Here is a 16,531-nt window from a genome sequence, read left to right on the forward strand (position 1 = left end):
TAAAATTGTGTAATTATTCCATTTTTGCAAGAGGTCCTTGCCTCTAGCAAAGCCTTTGTCACTGTCTCCTAGTCAACACACAACTGCTCTCACTTTCTCTGGAAAACTATCAAATTCAGTCCTTTTGACATAATTGACTACAGCTGCTTTTTCTACTTTCTTTGAAAAAGAAAATGAAATCAACCAATGTTATTAAATGGAATACATCAATGAAACAATTAGAGCTTGCCTGTACATGTGGCAGAGCCTCGGTCCTAGCAAAGAGGTTTTGTGTACCAATATTTTTTTTACTTTGTTCACAAGAGACTTTGAACTTAGGAAAACAGCTGAAGGGCTTTAAATGACATTTTCAAAAATAGAAGATTCTGAGGCTCCAAAATCTCTTTAAGGCCAATGTAAATAACTTGAAAGGTGATCTGAATGGCTGGTCTCGAGGCATTAACCAGATGTAAGTTTTATGACACATATTCATAGAAACCCCGGGGCGTCCCAGCTGTAGTTCTCTGGTGTAGGCACAGCCAATGCGCTTATCTCAGTTCACCTGCTTGCCTTTGCTTGCTCTCTGTGTGTGTATAGACTAAAAGTGGTTAAAAATGAACATGTCACCCTAGAGAACGTTTAACTTTTTTTTATGTCACTTAAATGAGGCTTTCAGAAATGTCTGTTAATATAGAGTTAAATGTTAGAACATTTTCTTCTTGCTAACAAGAATGTATCTTTCATTCTCAAAAAGTTTATTCACAACAGCTGCAGGATAACAATTCCCTATGTCTTTCTCCTGTTTTAAGAGTTCAGAAAGCCAAAGCCCACCATACTCCATGGCTTCCCTTATTTCAGGCAGAAGTTACACCTGCCGCCTTTCTGAGGTCTCTATGTAATATGCATACCAGTCTTTAGGCTCCTCATTGATGTATCAAGGAGCAGTTTAGCCCAATTTGTAGCTGTCAGTCTGCAAAGCAAATCCATGGATCTGGGCTGAGTTAGGTAATCACACCAACTCATAACAAACCCAACCTGCCCCTTAACAGAAATTTATTAACAGATGAGCCGGGTTTTGTTTGGGGGTTTTTGGCTTTTAATTGGATGCCCACGCTCAATAATTAGACATTTGACAATATAAACGTCACTGTGCAGGGTCTTGAGCTCACATACAGAATGTGTCGCTTGAATTTTTAGATGTAAGTTACATGAAGAGTATGGAGCTCCTCCCCACCGCCACCGCCTGTGTTTCCCCTGCGGGGCCAACGACAGGGCCAACAACAATCAGTTTTTTCGCTTTTCACCATGCTTTCCCATTGTCATCTTTATGAAAAACCAAGAGGACGACACAAGACACCACGCCCTGCAGGGTGTCCCAGGGAGACCCTGAAACAGTCAATTCTCACCGGAGGAGCTGGAGCTGTCCCTCCGACGCTCCGTCAGGACACGCGGCTGTCCCCACACGACATAGGGGCCGGTCCCCCTCGGATGCTCAGGGAGACTGCGTGGGACGAGGGTTCCTGGAACCCGAGGAAGGGAAGGCGCAGCAGCAGCAGCTTCTCTAGGAACGGACCAAGGCGCTCAGCCACACACAGTCGTCGAGGGTGTGGTCTCTCTTCTCCCTCACCTGCCTGCTGAGAGTGAAAAGGCCAGATGGCCAAGGAGAGAGAGAGGCCCTCCTCACCTGATCACTTGGGAGCTGGCTACACCGGGAATTACTCCCGTTTTACACGTAATAGGCAGTGGGGGTCGCTCACACTCAAAAGAAGCCTATTTGGTCACTATCTTCTTGGTAAAAATATCAGAATTGTTGCATGCTGCAATCACTTAAAGCAGGGAGTTTGCAGTAGCAAAGACAGTATATGTTTTTGAGACAATTCACTACTAACTGCATAGTGCAGTGACAACCTCGGCTCCAAGCGGTGACTACTGAAGCAAGCAAATCAGGGGGAGAAAGAAAAACACATTTATTTTTCTGGAGATGACACAGCCTAAAACTCCCATGGCACAAAGTGTAGAACAAATGTTTGCTATGAACATGATTAACGTTCACTTCCTAAACTCCTAACTCAGCGGCAAAGGGCATCAGATCAAGTTAGGAGGGCAGGAAACCTGAATCTGTCTCACCTCCCTACTCCAAACAGCTGTCAGTCTCCCAAAGCCAAATCTGATTCTGGAATCTGCCTTATACCCAAAATTCTTAGATGAGAAGCGAGAACAGTAACTCAGAAAATATTTTTAAAAAATGACTGATGTTTACGACCCGGATTTCTGGCAAACCTTCCTAGATTACACAATCAGGTCAACTAAGAAGAGAAAAAACACTGCTTTGTTCAAAGTCTGGGAGCTACTTGTTTCTGAGATTGTATGTCTTTTTTTCTTTTTTTCGGTTGGATGAATTACAATCCCTTTAAAAGTTTTTCAAATAGGTGCCCCCCCTCAAAAAAAAACCCACCAAAGTGAGGTTATAATTCCATTTTTTTTGGAAAAGGGAAAACTATCTATATTCTTGGAACTGAAACACGTTATTTGAATCAAAACTGAAATTTCAAAGCAAAGGTCATACACTTATACTTGCTAGCTGAAGAGGCGTGTGAAAAAGCTAATATTCCTGAGTGTGTGTGTAGAAAAAGAATTGGAGAATTGGAAGCACTTTGGAGAAAAATTCCACATGCAAGACAGACATCCAAAATGGCTCAACATAATTTATTTTTTTTTAATGTTAAAATGTACAGAGTTCTTTTGAAAGTACTTGCTAGAAAGGGGGAAAAAAAAGTGATATTACATACAGGAGAGGAAGGAGGCCGGCTGGCCCAGGAGCGCGTGACATGGAGAAGTACGAAGGCATCTAGGCACCCCTTCCCCGTAGCTTACAAGTCACCATGAACAAAGTACAAAGAGGTTACAAAACAGGAAAAGCAAATATAAACAGACAGGAATAGACTTAGCTTCATTTGTACATGCGGCTTTTAGAGGCATCTGGAGCTCTATTCACACACTCTAGAGATCTCTTTAAAGAGAATTTTTATCTTTCTTAAAATAGTTTTTAATATTCTACAACAAAGATAAAAAATTTTAAAGATGGAATGAAATGAAAAAGCTCTTATTTTAAAAGGCATCAAAGTCACTAACAGTGAGTTTTTTAAATTTCTTTTTTTAGAAGATTACCCAAGTTATCTTGCTAAAAATACATTTTTTTTTTTAAACAGAAGTGAAAAAATGACAGGTACCAATATTACTGTGTTGGATAATTTCTTTTATAATATAGAAAAGAACATTTTCTCTACAATAGTTCTAAAGTCACAAAAAGGCTTGTGGAAAAAGGGAGCTGCCCGATTGAAAATTGGTTTTTTTTGTTTTTGTTTTTTTAAAAGAAACAAAACCAAACACAACCGCAAACCAACAGAAACTGAATTCACGGCCCTCGTTCAACAGCTTCTCCTTCTGCCCTGACCCACCCTCCTCCCAAGACACCTCCCTCCCCGCCCACCCCGTCCCCGCCCCAACCAGGAAGCAATGAAAGCGCTGAAGACTCGGCAGAGGGCAGCACAAGGGTGCGTTCTACAGAGAGGACTGGGCACCGGACCGGTATATACAGAGACTGGGTCCTACTCAGCCTTGCACATGCTCAGAATGCTCAGACAGCGGCCAAGAGGTGGAATTCTGCCTTGACCTACCTAACACGTTTAATTGAGAAAGTCAATTAAAGTGTACATATGTATATATATTAAAAAAAACCCAACAAACCTGTGCATTCGAAAAAATTTAATGCCTAATTTGTTACTTCAAAAATTTATCTATATAAAATGTACAAATAAAGGAGAGAATTTAATGCTTACAGGTATTTCTTTAAGCAGTTCTTCCCCCTTTTGGATATTTGACTGCACATACCAAGTGGTATAATAGTGTCCATCTTCTAATGATGGAACATATATATGTATATATATATACACATATATATACTTTTATATATATATATGTATTTTTTTTTTTTTTACCTATCCCTGGAGCAAGTGACAAGAAGAGAATGGGCAAACTGGCTGCACAAGAGAAAAGAGAATGAAGTTGGGAGTAACATAGGAGCCTGCTAAAACCCTGCTGTCTAGATCTGCCCGACTATGCTGGTGGTTGGTCGATCTCTCTTCTTCTCAGCCTCTCCCGGGGGAGGGGCCATGCATCCCGATTCACAGGGGAGGGGACTCAGGATTTCAAAGACGAAGAAAAACTAGAGGTATGTTATCACTGAAGTAGCTATAAGACTCACACCATGGTCTCCCTCACAACACGCTATCTGCGTCATCTCTCCCAACACGAAGTAAACAGTGTCAAAGGTTAGTATTTCTCAAGTCACTGACAGTGTAATCACCCGCCAACCCTTCGGATGAGGATGTCAGAGGCTCATCGCCTAATCACCGGGGTCTGCTGCTCACTTTCATCAGAGTCAGGAAGGCTCGAGAATCGAGACCCTTAAGAGTCTCAAGGTATGTACTAAAATCAAGAGGCTGCGTGGAATTATGTGCGTATGGCTGATTACCAGGTGGTTAAAAAAAAACAAGAGGTTACGTTCCTCTTTTGATTGTTAACTGACCATCTATTCCTCCAAGGCTGGATCAGGATTGCAAACAGCTTTCCTCTGAGATTCTGCTGTTAATTGAGACTTACAGTATTTTGTGTCTCTGAGTGCTGAGTGGGAGTAGTTTTTAAAAAATTATATTACACTTGATCTAAGAAAAACAAACATTTCGATGAAGTCCATCTATAAAGAAACATTCTTGGGGAAAGGTTTCGAGAGGTGTGTGTGTGCACGTGTGTGTATGTGTAGGAGTGGAGGGGATTTTAGGAGGAGAAGCATTTTCCTGCCTCGCTTTATTAATAATAATAATAATAATATTAACAATAATAATAAGTTTAAGGAGCTTGGGTTGTTCTCCATGTCCCCATCCGAGTCTCCCATAAGTGCCTCCTGCTGGAATGAAGTAGGGAATGAAAGGCTGGGTGTGGAGGAAAAGGGTCTGGCTAACCCTCGAGATGTATATGTAACATTTAAAAATGACGACACTGGGAGCTGCAAACACTTGAGGGGAAACATACAATTTAAAATAAAATAAAGATAATTCACTTTTACACAAATTCTGTCCATGTGGCGTGTAAAGAAAGTAAGGCTCTTTTTAATTATGAAAAGATTTCTGTGCATGTTTCCCCTATCCCCAAATCCGTTTTTAGATGAGTTCTATTGTAAAATGTTCAAGATTGTGAAGAAAACCAAAACCCAGAACAAAATGAACCCCCCAAAAAAGACCAGGTTTTCTAAAAAATAAAATAAACCAAAGAAAAATTCCTCTAAATCTACAGCAATATTTTAACTGGAAAAAAGGTCCATTTTTCTCTGGTTTGTCAGTATAAAAGGTTCCTTTATTTATATATATTTAGGTTCTGAACTGCAAGTCCGTCTTGCTCATCTTCTCATGTAAGGTCCGTTGAGCGACTGCTTGGGCACGCCCGCCGCATTCATGTAGCTGTGATGGGAGGGGCCCGTGTACATCACGTTTCCGTGCGGGCTCGGCTGCATAGGCTGCTGGGGGTAGGCCTGGCCCCCCATCACCCCCATCTGCATCTGCATAGGATACTGTGCTGTCTGGTTCATGTAGGCTGGGTTACTGTGGTAGCTGCTGTTCATCATGGGCTGGGTCATTCGGTAGCTGTTCATGGCGTTCAGGGTGTTCATATTCATGGAATTGACATTATAGGCAGGGGTGGGCATCAAGTTCACCCCCACGTTCATGCCTCGCTGCACAGCCAAGGCGCGCGGGCCGGCCTGCATGGCGACCGCGGGCGGGCTGCGGCCGTACAGCTGCTGCTGGTGAGCCGTCGCGGAGGGCAGGGGCGCCGACTTGGAGCGGATGGAGATGTGCCCCTTGACGGGCATCTGCCCTTGCAGCCTCTGCGTGTGGGGAATGCCAATGTTGGTGGCAGACATGTTGCACTGCAGCAGAGGGGACGTGAGGTTCATGGTGGTGGAGGCCAGGTTCGGGGGCGGCGTCATGGTGGCTTGTGCTTGAGCGGTCCCCGCTAAGGGATGCGATGGGGCCAGCTGAGCCAGCCCCGTGTTGGACAGAGAAACATTGGTTGCATAGGAAGTCACAGCAGGAGAATGGCTATAAGATATGGCATGGGGGTCCATAATGGTGTTGGTCAGCTGCTGCAACTTGGCCAGACTGAAGGTGGCCGACGGCTGGGAGTAGCTGCCGGCCCCAAAGTCCCCGGGGATCCGCTCGTAGATGCTGATGTTCCCCGCGCTGCCGGACTCGGGGATCTCCATAATCATGGGCGCCGGAGTGAAGCTGTTGTTCATGCTGCACTGCGACAGCGGGGGCTGCTGCTGGGGCGGGGGCGGCGGCTGAGGCTGCTGGGGCGGCGGTGGGGGTGGGGGCGGTGGCTGGGCCGGCGGCGGGGGCGGGGCTGGCGGCTGAGGCTGTGGCGGTGGAGGCTGTTGCGACGGCTGGGCCGGTGGTGGCTGCTGCGTGCTGGGAGGCCTCTCGACGGCGCAGCTCTGCGGGGACTTGATGCCGCAGTTGGCGGCGGGCGGGACGCTGCTTTGCGGCATCAAGCTGCAGCCGCCGCCCATGCCGGCCATCTGCTGGGTGACCACGCAGCTGTTCTGGGTGAGGCTGCTGGAGGACGACAGGCCGTAGGAGCAGCTGCTCTGGGAAGAGTTGTTCCCACAGATGCTGCCGCCCATGGTGGAGTCATAGCTGCTGGGGTTCTCGTAGTTCTCCGTGGTGCTCTCGATGCTGCCCAGGTCACTGAAGCCGCTGTCCACCACCTGCTGGGAGTGGTCAGATACGGAAGGCACGTCCATCATGGGGCTGGTCTCCATGTTCTGCATAGACGGGGCGGACAGGGATCCTTGCTCCGGGCTGATCTGGGTGTAGCCCCCTTCGAGGGCGGGCACGCTGGGGCTGCTGACCGAGCGCACAGACTGGCTGGGGTGGGACTGGACGGAGGACAGCGGGCTGTTGTGCTCCGAGGCATGGCAGTCCTCCACCAGGGCCAGCGGCGGGTCCTCGTCGGCCTGCGTGTAGCTCTGCAGCGTCTGGCAGGCGGCCAGCGTCTCCTCACAGTCCTGGTAGGCGCCCTCGTGCTCGCCGCGCTCCTCCTGTGTCAGGGACTGCACGGCCTGCACCGTCTCCAGGTCCAGCTCGCTATGCGGGATCTCCTCCTCCTCCTTCAGCTCCAGCAGCTCTTCCTTCGAGCGCGAGTCCTCCTCGTGGTCGTCCTCAGAGCCCGGCATGTGCTCTGACACCACAGACGCGTCGTGGGACGTCTGCTCCTCCTCGGAATCCGGCTCCGGTTCCTCCTTGTCTTTCGGGTTCTCCCCGCTGCCCTGCACGTTAGGATCTAAAAAAGCCTCCCGGCCGCCAGGCTCCTCCTTGACGCCCTCCCGCGCCGGCGGCTGCCCCAGCTCCTCCTCCTTCTTGGCGGGCTCCAGGTGGCCGTCGTCCTCGTCATCCGCATCGTGGTCTTCGCTCTGGTTGGTCTCCGCGGCCGTGTCCTCCTCCTCCTCAGGCTCCCGCCTGGCCAGCTCCTGTGGCGCCTCCTCCGTCGGCCGCTGCTCTGCCGGGACGCGGGGCTTCTCCTCCTCCTCGCTGGCCTCGGGCTCCTTGGCTTCGGCCTCAGGGCTGCTGGCGTCGGGGGGAGAGGCCGCCCTAACATCACTGCTGGTGGTGTCCTCCTCCTCCCCTTCCTCGGCCTCCTCCGCTTCCAGGGGCAGCTCCTCGTCTTCCTTCCTTTCCTCTGTTAACTGCAAGTCTTCTTTTGGTTCAACAGTTTCTTCGCTCTCTTCCATTTTGGATTTACGTCCCGCTTTAGGAAGGGGGACGATGGGCTCAACGATTGACTCTTGAGCAGACACCGGCACCATCTCCCGACTCAGCTTAAAGCCTGGCTTGCGCCCAGGTCTCTTCTTCCAGTGAACCGGTTTGCGGCTCTTGCCCTTGGGCCATCCCTTCTTCTTCTTCATAGGCGTGGATGTATCTGGCTCAAGTGGAGCGTCCTTCATATCACATTTTCTCAAGAGAGACACTGGCTTTAGGACTGGAGTGTCTGCACAGGAAGGATAAAAAATAAAATAAATTATAGGATCTTGTATTTTCTAGTGCCTTTTTCTGAGCCCACAGGTACAACAGAAATGATTTTATTATCACACCAAACTCCTGACTATCTTCATTTTTAAGTTAAGAATCTAAAGAAAAAACCTATTTCATGATACCCTCTGAAGTCACACAGTGAACTGGCAGAACAAGGAAAAGAATTCTGGTCCACTCACTAGGTTCAAGTGCATCATCAAAGCCAACTGCACATCTTTGGGAAGTTACCCTAAGACTCAGTATCATCATTTAAAAAATGGAGATAAGATTTAAAGGACACAAATGCTAGTAGTTTTCACAGCTACTTGCGACAAGCTGTCTTTACCATGTAAGTTACATATCATCTCACTTATCCCACCCCACCCCCCACCCCCATGTATATTATGCTTTGGTTTTCTTAAGTTTCTACAAAATCATTACTTCAGGTAATATCATGAGCCAACTACTCCAGGCCATGTCTGAAGAATCCTACAGGAACACTTCCCGGCCAGTGTTGTGCTTGTGTAAAAAGAGTTGCAAGGCATGTAGTCCTGGACAAATACTGACCTGAAGCAAAGGGTTTACTAGAAATAAATTTGATATTAGCATCACTTTCTCACCATCACTTTTTCTAAAAACTATAAAATATTCATAGCATAAAATTTTACCATTTTAACACTTTTAGGTGTACAGTTTGGTGCGACATTAAGTACATCCACATTTCCCATTAATTTTTAAAAAGAAGACCAGCAAGGTAGGAACAGGTATTTTTTTAGGGGGTGGGGGATGGAACTGGTGGGACTAAAAAGGCATAGTTACCAGTAATAACCTGAAAGTAAACAAAGGAAATGGCTACATTAGAGAAAATTCTATTCAGTAGGAACTTAGAGGATACTATTTTAATCTATGATGATATAAGACAGAATTCTGCAAAAGTGCCACATTCTTTACAAAATAAATTTTTAGTTTCCTAGTTATATATCTCAAAATATAACACAATAAAATTCTGGAAAATCATGCACCATAAAGCAAAAAACTCAGTCATCACTACATTAAAAGTATTGATTATACAAAGATGTGAGACTGAAGAAAATGCAAGTTGTCTACCAGATTTGAAATTGAGTGAATTTATTTTTAAAAGCCCAACAAGTCAGTACATAAAAGCTATAGGTTTATGCACCAAGTGTGAACTCAATTCCTTCGAATCCACCCAGCAAAGCAAAGCAGCTCAGTGTGACCCCAGCAAGAAGGCCACACAGCACAAGGCAGGAAATTTGGGCAATGATGTGAACTAGTTTGGGACCCAAGTCATATATGAGCCCCTTCTTTTCATCTTTAAAGAGGAAACAACAACCAGTCTAATCACTGGATTTTTAGCTATGCCATAACATTTAACTTATTTTGAGGTATTGTTACCCTTTTATTTAGAAATTTACTACTACTCGTTGAGTAAGACATATTACAGATATTATTCAGGAACAGGTTTGAAGCAAGTCCAATTTACAGGAATCTGACCTTATTTGAGAGCCACTTCTAAGCACTTAGTCATTTAACTGTATTTACTGAGTGCCTATTTTAAGCACTCAGCATACACAATTAGCAGAATAGGCCAGGTCTGTAGACTGCGCACTCCAGTAGAGGGTTATTAATTATCTTCTTCACACTAAGTCTCATCTACCCATTAACTAAAGACACACATAATGGCCGAGAAAGGACTAGGCAAAAAGAACAATTTCCAAACAGCAAGATTACTTTCTGCAGAGGCAAAAACAGGTGCTATGGGGGAACTGGGAAAAAACACTCTGACAAAAGGACAGAGAACTAAGGCAGAAGGTGAGTATAAGCCCACTCGATACAGCTCTTCAGAGGCTGCAAGTCGTCCTGCACTTGCTCGGCGGGTCATCTGCCCTTCACCCTCTCTGCTGGAGCTTTTGCAGCTACCACCGCTGTATCTTTCAAAACCAGGAAACTACAACAAGCAACCGCTCTGTGAAACATACCATCAGCATCATCTGACTCTTCATCATCGTCTTCATCTTTAGACTTCCTCTTCGAATCGGACTGACACCTGAGAACGTCCTGGGAGGCCAAGCGATGGAAGTACCCTCGAGAGAAGAGTTCGCTCTCCTCCTCCTCTTCCTCCTCCTCATCAATCTCGAATGTTGGCTCTAATCGCGGCATCGGCCTCTCGGAGTCAGAGTCTTCAAAAGGCTCATCTAAGACCTCCGTGGTCTCAGAAATGGTCTCTGTGACCACACTGCTATTGTGGTGTTTGCGCTTTCGGACTCTCCTCCTTCGGTGAAGAATTGGTTTCTATTTAAGAGAGGGAGAAGCATTTTATTTACGGTAATGAACACCATCATTTCCATTAATAACATGATTAATAGTTTTTAAACCTGACAGAATTAGTACGTATCAAATGAGTATGCTGTTTGCCAAAACACATTTTGAACATTAGTTCAAAATACCATAGTTAAGATACTATATATAAAGTGTCATAGATACAAAAAGGATTACTGAATACAACTTTATAAAAGAACAGAGTAAAGAGGAGATGCCTAAAGAGTCATTCCCCTAACAGTCCAGTTACATTTAGTACCCTAGGAAGCAGCCTATTTCAATACTGAAATGACATAGAGGCTAGTATCTTCTCTTTTCTTCAAAAGAGAAAAAAAAGAAACACCACACCGTACATCTCATAGCTCCACTGTGCGTGTCAGCAGAAGCACCAGGAAGGCCGTATACCATTGTCATGAGCTATCCACAGAGCTACAGTGGAGCGTGGGGATATGGAGTCGGTATAGATCTCCTTGGTGTTAGCACGCATTACAGAAATAAAACACATCTGGTGTTGGGATGTGGCACATTAGAAATACTTCTGGACTAGGGTTGAGGTAACGTCTTAAATCACATAATAGATATCACAAAATGATATCATATACTACCAAAGCTGATCTAATTCAATCCCCTAATTCTACAGAGGCCAGAAAGGTTATAGGACTTGCTTTAAGGTCACATCCAGTCAGTAAAGAAATGGCTGTAAAATCATTTGCAATTCCTAGTCAAGTGAATTTCTTCAAAACTTTACAAGTATCCTGTACATGTACTCACTGCCTGTTATAATATTCTCTTTTTACACAGGGAAACAGCATAATTTTATTTCATAAAAAGGCAACATAAGCCTAGGATGGCAAAGATATATTCTTCACAGTCACGTAATGAACAGCAGGCTAATCAATTTCTCCACTTTAAACTTACTAGTCTTTCTAGCTGAGAACACAGCTTTTCAAATGAGGTTAAACATGGCCCTGCTCTGAGGAGAAATGGCTGATCCGAGGACTGGGGCATGAAAGTAAGTATCTATGAGGCCACATGGATATGACAAGAAACAGGAGAAAATAGGTAACTCTCCCAAACAGAATTCCAAGTAATTAACACAGATATTCTGCTCTTAGGGAGCAGAGTATAGCTTCCTGCATCTTAGGTATGGGCTGCAGGCAGTAACTTCCCTCCAAAGAGCACAGTACAGAAAGGGGTCTGAAAAAGGCAGTAACTCCAGAGTGAAGCTGACAAGCGTGACGCGTGGAGGTCAGGTGACTGGGGCTGACGTGAACGTCAACAGGGAGCAGTCACACTGACAGCAGATGCCCTTGTACTTGGTCCTGGTGTGCCTGACAGCAGACACCCTTCTATGAAGTGATGAGAACGGCACTTTACCTCTTGTGGCCTTCTTCCCAAAACACTTCACCCGGTTTTCATACCATGAGGAGCATTCTACAGAATATCTAGCAAGTACTCCTCAAAACTGACAAGCTCATCAAAAACAAGGAGTCCGAGAAACTGGCACCAACAACCAGAGAGCCTAAAAAGACGTGACAACTAAAGGCAGTGTGTGTGGTATGCTGGGCGGTATCCTGCGGAGCTGGGGGGAAATCTGAACAAAGTATGGGCTCCAGTTAATGATGTATTCATGCTGGTTCACCATTTGGGACCAATGTGCAGCATCAAGGGAAAAGGTCAGTAATAGGGGAGACGGGGTATGGGGAACATAGGAACTCTTCATACTTTGCGATAAATCTGTAAACCTAAAACTGTTCCTAAAATGGAAAGCTTTTTTTTTTTTTTTTAAATAAATAGCCCTATCTTTTTTTTTTTCCAAGGCTCTGCTAAGGAGAAGAATGATTTTATTGCTCTGGGTGAAAGCTGCCACCTCTCTAGTCCAGGGTGGTTTATCCAGAGAGCTGACACACTTCGGCCTGGCTGGTATGTTTAAAGTTCACGCCACAGTTTGGGAGATTTCTGGCATACGGTTTAACAGATCCGTGACTACCACCTCATAGCATTCAGCAATAATCTGGTTATCATTCAAACTTTGCAAGATGATGAAATATAGTTTAGAAAATACTTTGAAAACAAAAGTTTAGTGGAACCACAGAGGGCTGAAGAGGAGAGAGACCCAGGCAGGACACAGCGCCGTCAGGGCGAGGGGACAGGCCGCACTCCGAGCATCTGGGCACTTTCACGCCCACAATCCATGCAACCACGGGGTGTGTGCCTCTCCTTTTTAATAGAAACATTTCTAATCTGGGCTTTTGGCCTTGTGATTGCGGGATCTCAGCTCCCCGAAGAGGGTTTGAACCCACGGTCCCCACAGTGGAAGCGAAATTCCTAACCACTGAACACCAGGGAAGTCCCCCGGGGATTTTCTAAATCCCTGAGAAGTCATAATTTGAAATCAAACCAGCAAGCTGAAAACAGCCTATCAGCCCGTAAGTGAGTGTGACTTCCAGGTGAACACTCATGCAGCAGAGCAGCCAAGTGCACGTCACACGTGCTCACTGGGAAGCTCACTGGCTGGAGACACTGGGCATGCAGCGCAAAGGCTAACACACTGGACTCCCGCCCCGATCTCTCAGAGCTGCGGGGCGGGGCGGGGCGGGGCCCACCTTCCGCTTCAGCGTGGGCTTGGTGAGCACCGGGGGCGAGCTAGACCGGGGGCTCTCGGGCTCCCCGTCCTCCTCGCTGCTCTCGCTGCAACCCCGCAGCGCGGGGCGGTCCCCGTCAGCGTAGCGGCCTTCGCAGTAGCGACCCTCGCTGTAGCGACGGGGCAGCCGGTCGTGGGCGTCAGGCAGCCCGCACTTCAGGGGCTCAGGGCTCTTCTTCGGCGGGCCTCGCCAGAGCTCAAGCCCCTCGTTGGGTCTCCTCTTGGGCCCGTCCGGCTTCCCGTCCTGGCTCAGCTGCTCCTGGGAGGCTGCCGACGGCTCCTCGCTCTCCAAGTACTGCTCTTGGGAAGGTTCTGACTTTTCCTCGCAGTCTCCGTACTGCTCCTGGGGGGCTGACGTCTCCTCCAAGAGCAGTTTCGGGTCCTTATCACCAAAGCGTTCCTGGGCTTTTCTGTTCTTCCTCCCCCAGCGGCCTCGCCGAGGCGGCTGACTGTTGGCAGGAAGACTGTCACGGGGAAGGACCTGTTTGCTCAAACGAGTGGTACTGGCTGGTGTCGCAACTTCTGGTTTCTTTTCACTTTCTACTGAAGTGTAAGAATCCTGTTCTTTGTTCTCGCGAGATGCAGACTTCCCCACCTGATTTTAGAAAATAAAACCATGCTGGTTAATTTTCAGTCTTATATTTGGTTACATCTCCTATTCTGGCCTTTTAAATGCTGAGGTAAGAAAACAGGTAACACTCAAAGATAACATTATTTAATACTCAACATAAATACCTCCTGTGTGTTAGGCACTGTTTTAAAAGCTATATGGGTAAAATCCACACCAATTATGTGAAATATTATTATTATATCCCCATTTTACGAATGAGGTAATTGAGACACAGAACATGTAAGTTATCTGCCCCAGGCCATGCAACAGCAAATGAAAAAGCTGGGGTGTAAACCCAGGTAGTCTGATCCAAGAGCCAGTACTCTTAACCACTATGCAAATAGTAAACAGTGACTATTATTTTTCTTATAATCTAGTAAATGTTAAATGAGACAGTTCATGAAATTTCTCAGAAATTTAGAAACACAGAGAAGACAAACTCTGGGGTGTGGACAAGAGAAAGAAGATGCTCAAAAAATGAAAGAAAATTTCTGGAATGATTTTGACTTACTTTATTCTGAATACTTAATTTTATTTGGAAAATTACACTAAACAGGGGGCATTGAAACTATTTATGTCTATCAAAACAACACAGAGTTTTAAAGGATGAAAGCACTGCTTTAAAAAAAAAAAGAACAGAGAAACGTAAGCATCACATGAAGAAAAATGCTGAAAATGATGTAGTACCTTCTATTAACCTTTTAATGGCTAAAGACACTGAACTGTTTAGTGCTCTATTAGAAAATATGCACTGTTTACATTATTTCCTTAATGTTTTAAGGAAAATGAATCTTCATTTTAAACAATGGTCAGATTTAAATTTAATTCAGATTCCTCAATTTCTATACAGCTTCAAACTTAGCTGCTTATAGGCACTCTGATAAATACTCATAACACAATATAACAAATTTGAAGGTTTCCTAATGATATAAGGCTTGAAAATATACAAGTAAGTAAACAAAACCCAGCCTTCCTGAAATTTCTATCACTGAAATAAAGCTGGCGATTCTAATGTGAGTTTACAGCACTGGCTTCAGAAACCACGCGCGCTTCTATTAGCAGCGCCGGGCCGCCCCGCCCTTACACTCGGCTGCAGTCCTCCGTCCCGGCTCGGGCGCTCCGCGGGCTCGCCCTCCTCCTCCGCCTCCTCCTCCTCCTCCTCTTCCGCAGCAGCAGCCGCCGCTGCCGCCTCCTCCTCCTCCTCCTCCACCTCCTCCGCCTCCTCCTCCTCCTCCTCCTCCTCCTCCTCCTCCTCCTCCTCCGAGACAACAGAATTGGAGACTATGACGGGAGTCCAGCGCAGACACTCCGGGTCTACATCTACAGGCCGCAGATTCAGCTGAAGCTTTGCCATGTGATCCTGGATAAGCTTTTCCCGGCGGATAATCACAAATCTGAAACCAGAGAAAAGTTTATAGCAATCAACAACGCAGCAGGAGTACCAAACAATGAATATGGAGCTACACTCCCAGAAAGCCCTGGAAATGAGAGCAGATAAATGCTTCACAAAAAGACTGCCTAGAAAGACACCACCGAGATGGCTCAGAAACGTGAAGCTGGATAAAGACTTCCCATTCAACTGGAGCGATGGAAGCAGCTGTTTCAGTCACTTCCTATCTCACACTTCCCACCTCTGAAACTTCTGCTTTTCTCTTGCATTCTTTTGTTCTCCATCGTTCTGGCATTCTTTTGTTCTCCATCGTTCTGGCCCAGATGCCTCCTTTCTCTGTGACCTTTTCTCCATCACACTAGACAGGTAAGCTGTCTTTCCTCTGACCTGTAGCTCATTCTGTGCCATCTGTATGGAAATTAATCAAATTTCCACACCATATTTGTGTGTTTTAGTTGATACTATTTCTGCAGCTGTTACTTGTACTGTGAAGGTGTTTCCAATAAATAACAAATTCAGTAGCTTAGGTCCAAAAGTTAGACAGAAGACTAGAAAAAGTTTTTTAAAAAATGGTCAACAGTATAAAATATACAAAGGAAAATGATGTCTCAGGATCACCAGGTACCCCACTTCCGTCAGTTCATGCACTTTAACCGATAATTTGGCTGCCCGATCCCAGCACCTCTACCTAATCACCTTTCACAGGTCATACAAAGGGGTGTAATACTCACTGGTCACTCCGGAAGTCCAGCATTCGCAGGTGGTGGAGTGTGGAAGTAATGTCTTGAGGGCAGATTCCAGTCAACTTACTCAACTTCTTAATGCTGATTTGCTTGTCATTTTGGTGATAAAGGCACTCCAGTATTACACTCTTCCAGTAAGCCATGTAGGAAAGGCGACCTAGATCGGATAACGGTTTCTCTGGAGACCCTGCTTGGCCTTCACGCTTTGATAACAAATAACCTAAAGAAACCCCCAAATCACAAATATGTCAGAGCCTAAAAGATGGCAGTTTACAAAAATAACAAGCCCTTCTTCCATAATCAATCCAAGTATTACAGGCTATGATTTCAGAAGCTAATTCCTTCAAGAACAAAATTACAAAATTACTTGAAAAAAAATTTGCAAGAAGATTACACAATGTATATACTCTGGACATTGAGTTAGTATTACTTTGTTTATAGTTAATATAAATCACATTGTTAGAATATTCAAACTGTTAAAAATCAGGACTTCATATTAATTGGCTGCAGAGATAAGATTGAAGCAAGAACGCTTTTTGCCTCAATGTATGATGGGGGAAACCATCCTTGCATGTTTTATTTGGGCCACTAGATGGCAACAGAACTATTTGTTTGCACGCTATAAGACTGCCTTCAAGTTTTTACATAATCCTACTAAGATTGTGGTTTTATGAGGGACCTATACAATAATTTCTCTAT

General features: G+C 45.5%; 1 protein-coding gene across 1 annotated transcript in view; it reads right to left on the minus strand.

Annotated features, from left to right (window-relative positions):
• Positions 1 to 2,664: 2,664 nt before the first annotated feature.
• Positions 2,665 to 16,531, minus strand: part of KAT6A (lysine acetyltransferase 6A) — a 102,890-nt gene continuing 89,023 nt past the window's right edge. The window contains exons 13-17 of the mRNA XM_070459736.1: positions 15,821 to 16,052; positions 14,886 to 15,093; positions 13,052 to 13,684; positions 10,106 to 10,418; positions 2,665 to 8,082 (exon numbers count right to left, since the gene is read on the minus strand). Coding sequence (XP_070315837.1) covers positions 5,435 to 8,082; positions 10,106 to 10,418; positions 13,052 to 13,684; positions 14,886 to 15,093; positions 15,821 to 16,052 — 4,034 coding nt within the window. The 3' untranslated portion in view covers positions 2,665 to 5,434. The remainder of the gene's footprint in view (positions 8,083 to 10,105; positions 10,419 to 13,051; positions 13,685 to 14,885; positions 15,094 to 15,820; positions 16,053 to 16,531) is intronic.

Source organism: Odocoileus virginianus, chromosome 32 (assembly GCF_023699985.2).
Source record: "Odocoileus virginianus isolate 20LAN1187 ecotype Illinois chromosome 32, Ovbor_1.2, whole genome shotgun sequence".
Taxonomy (NCBI): domain Eukaryota; kingdom Metazoa; phylum Chordata; class Mammalia; order Artiodactyla; family Cervidae; genus Odocoileus; species Odocoileus virginianus.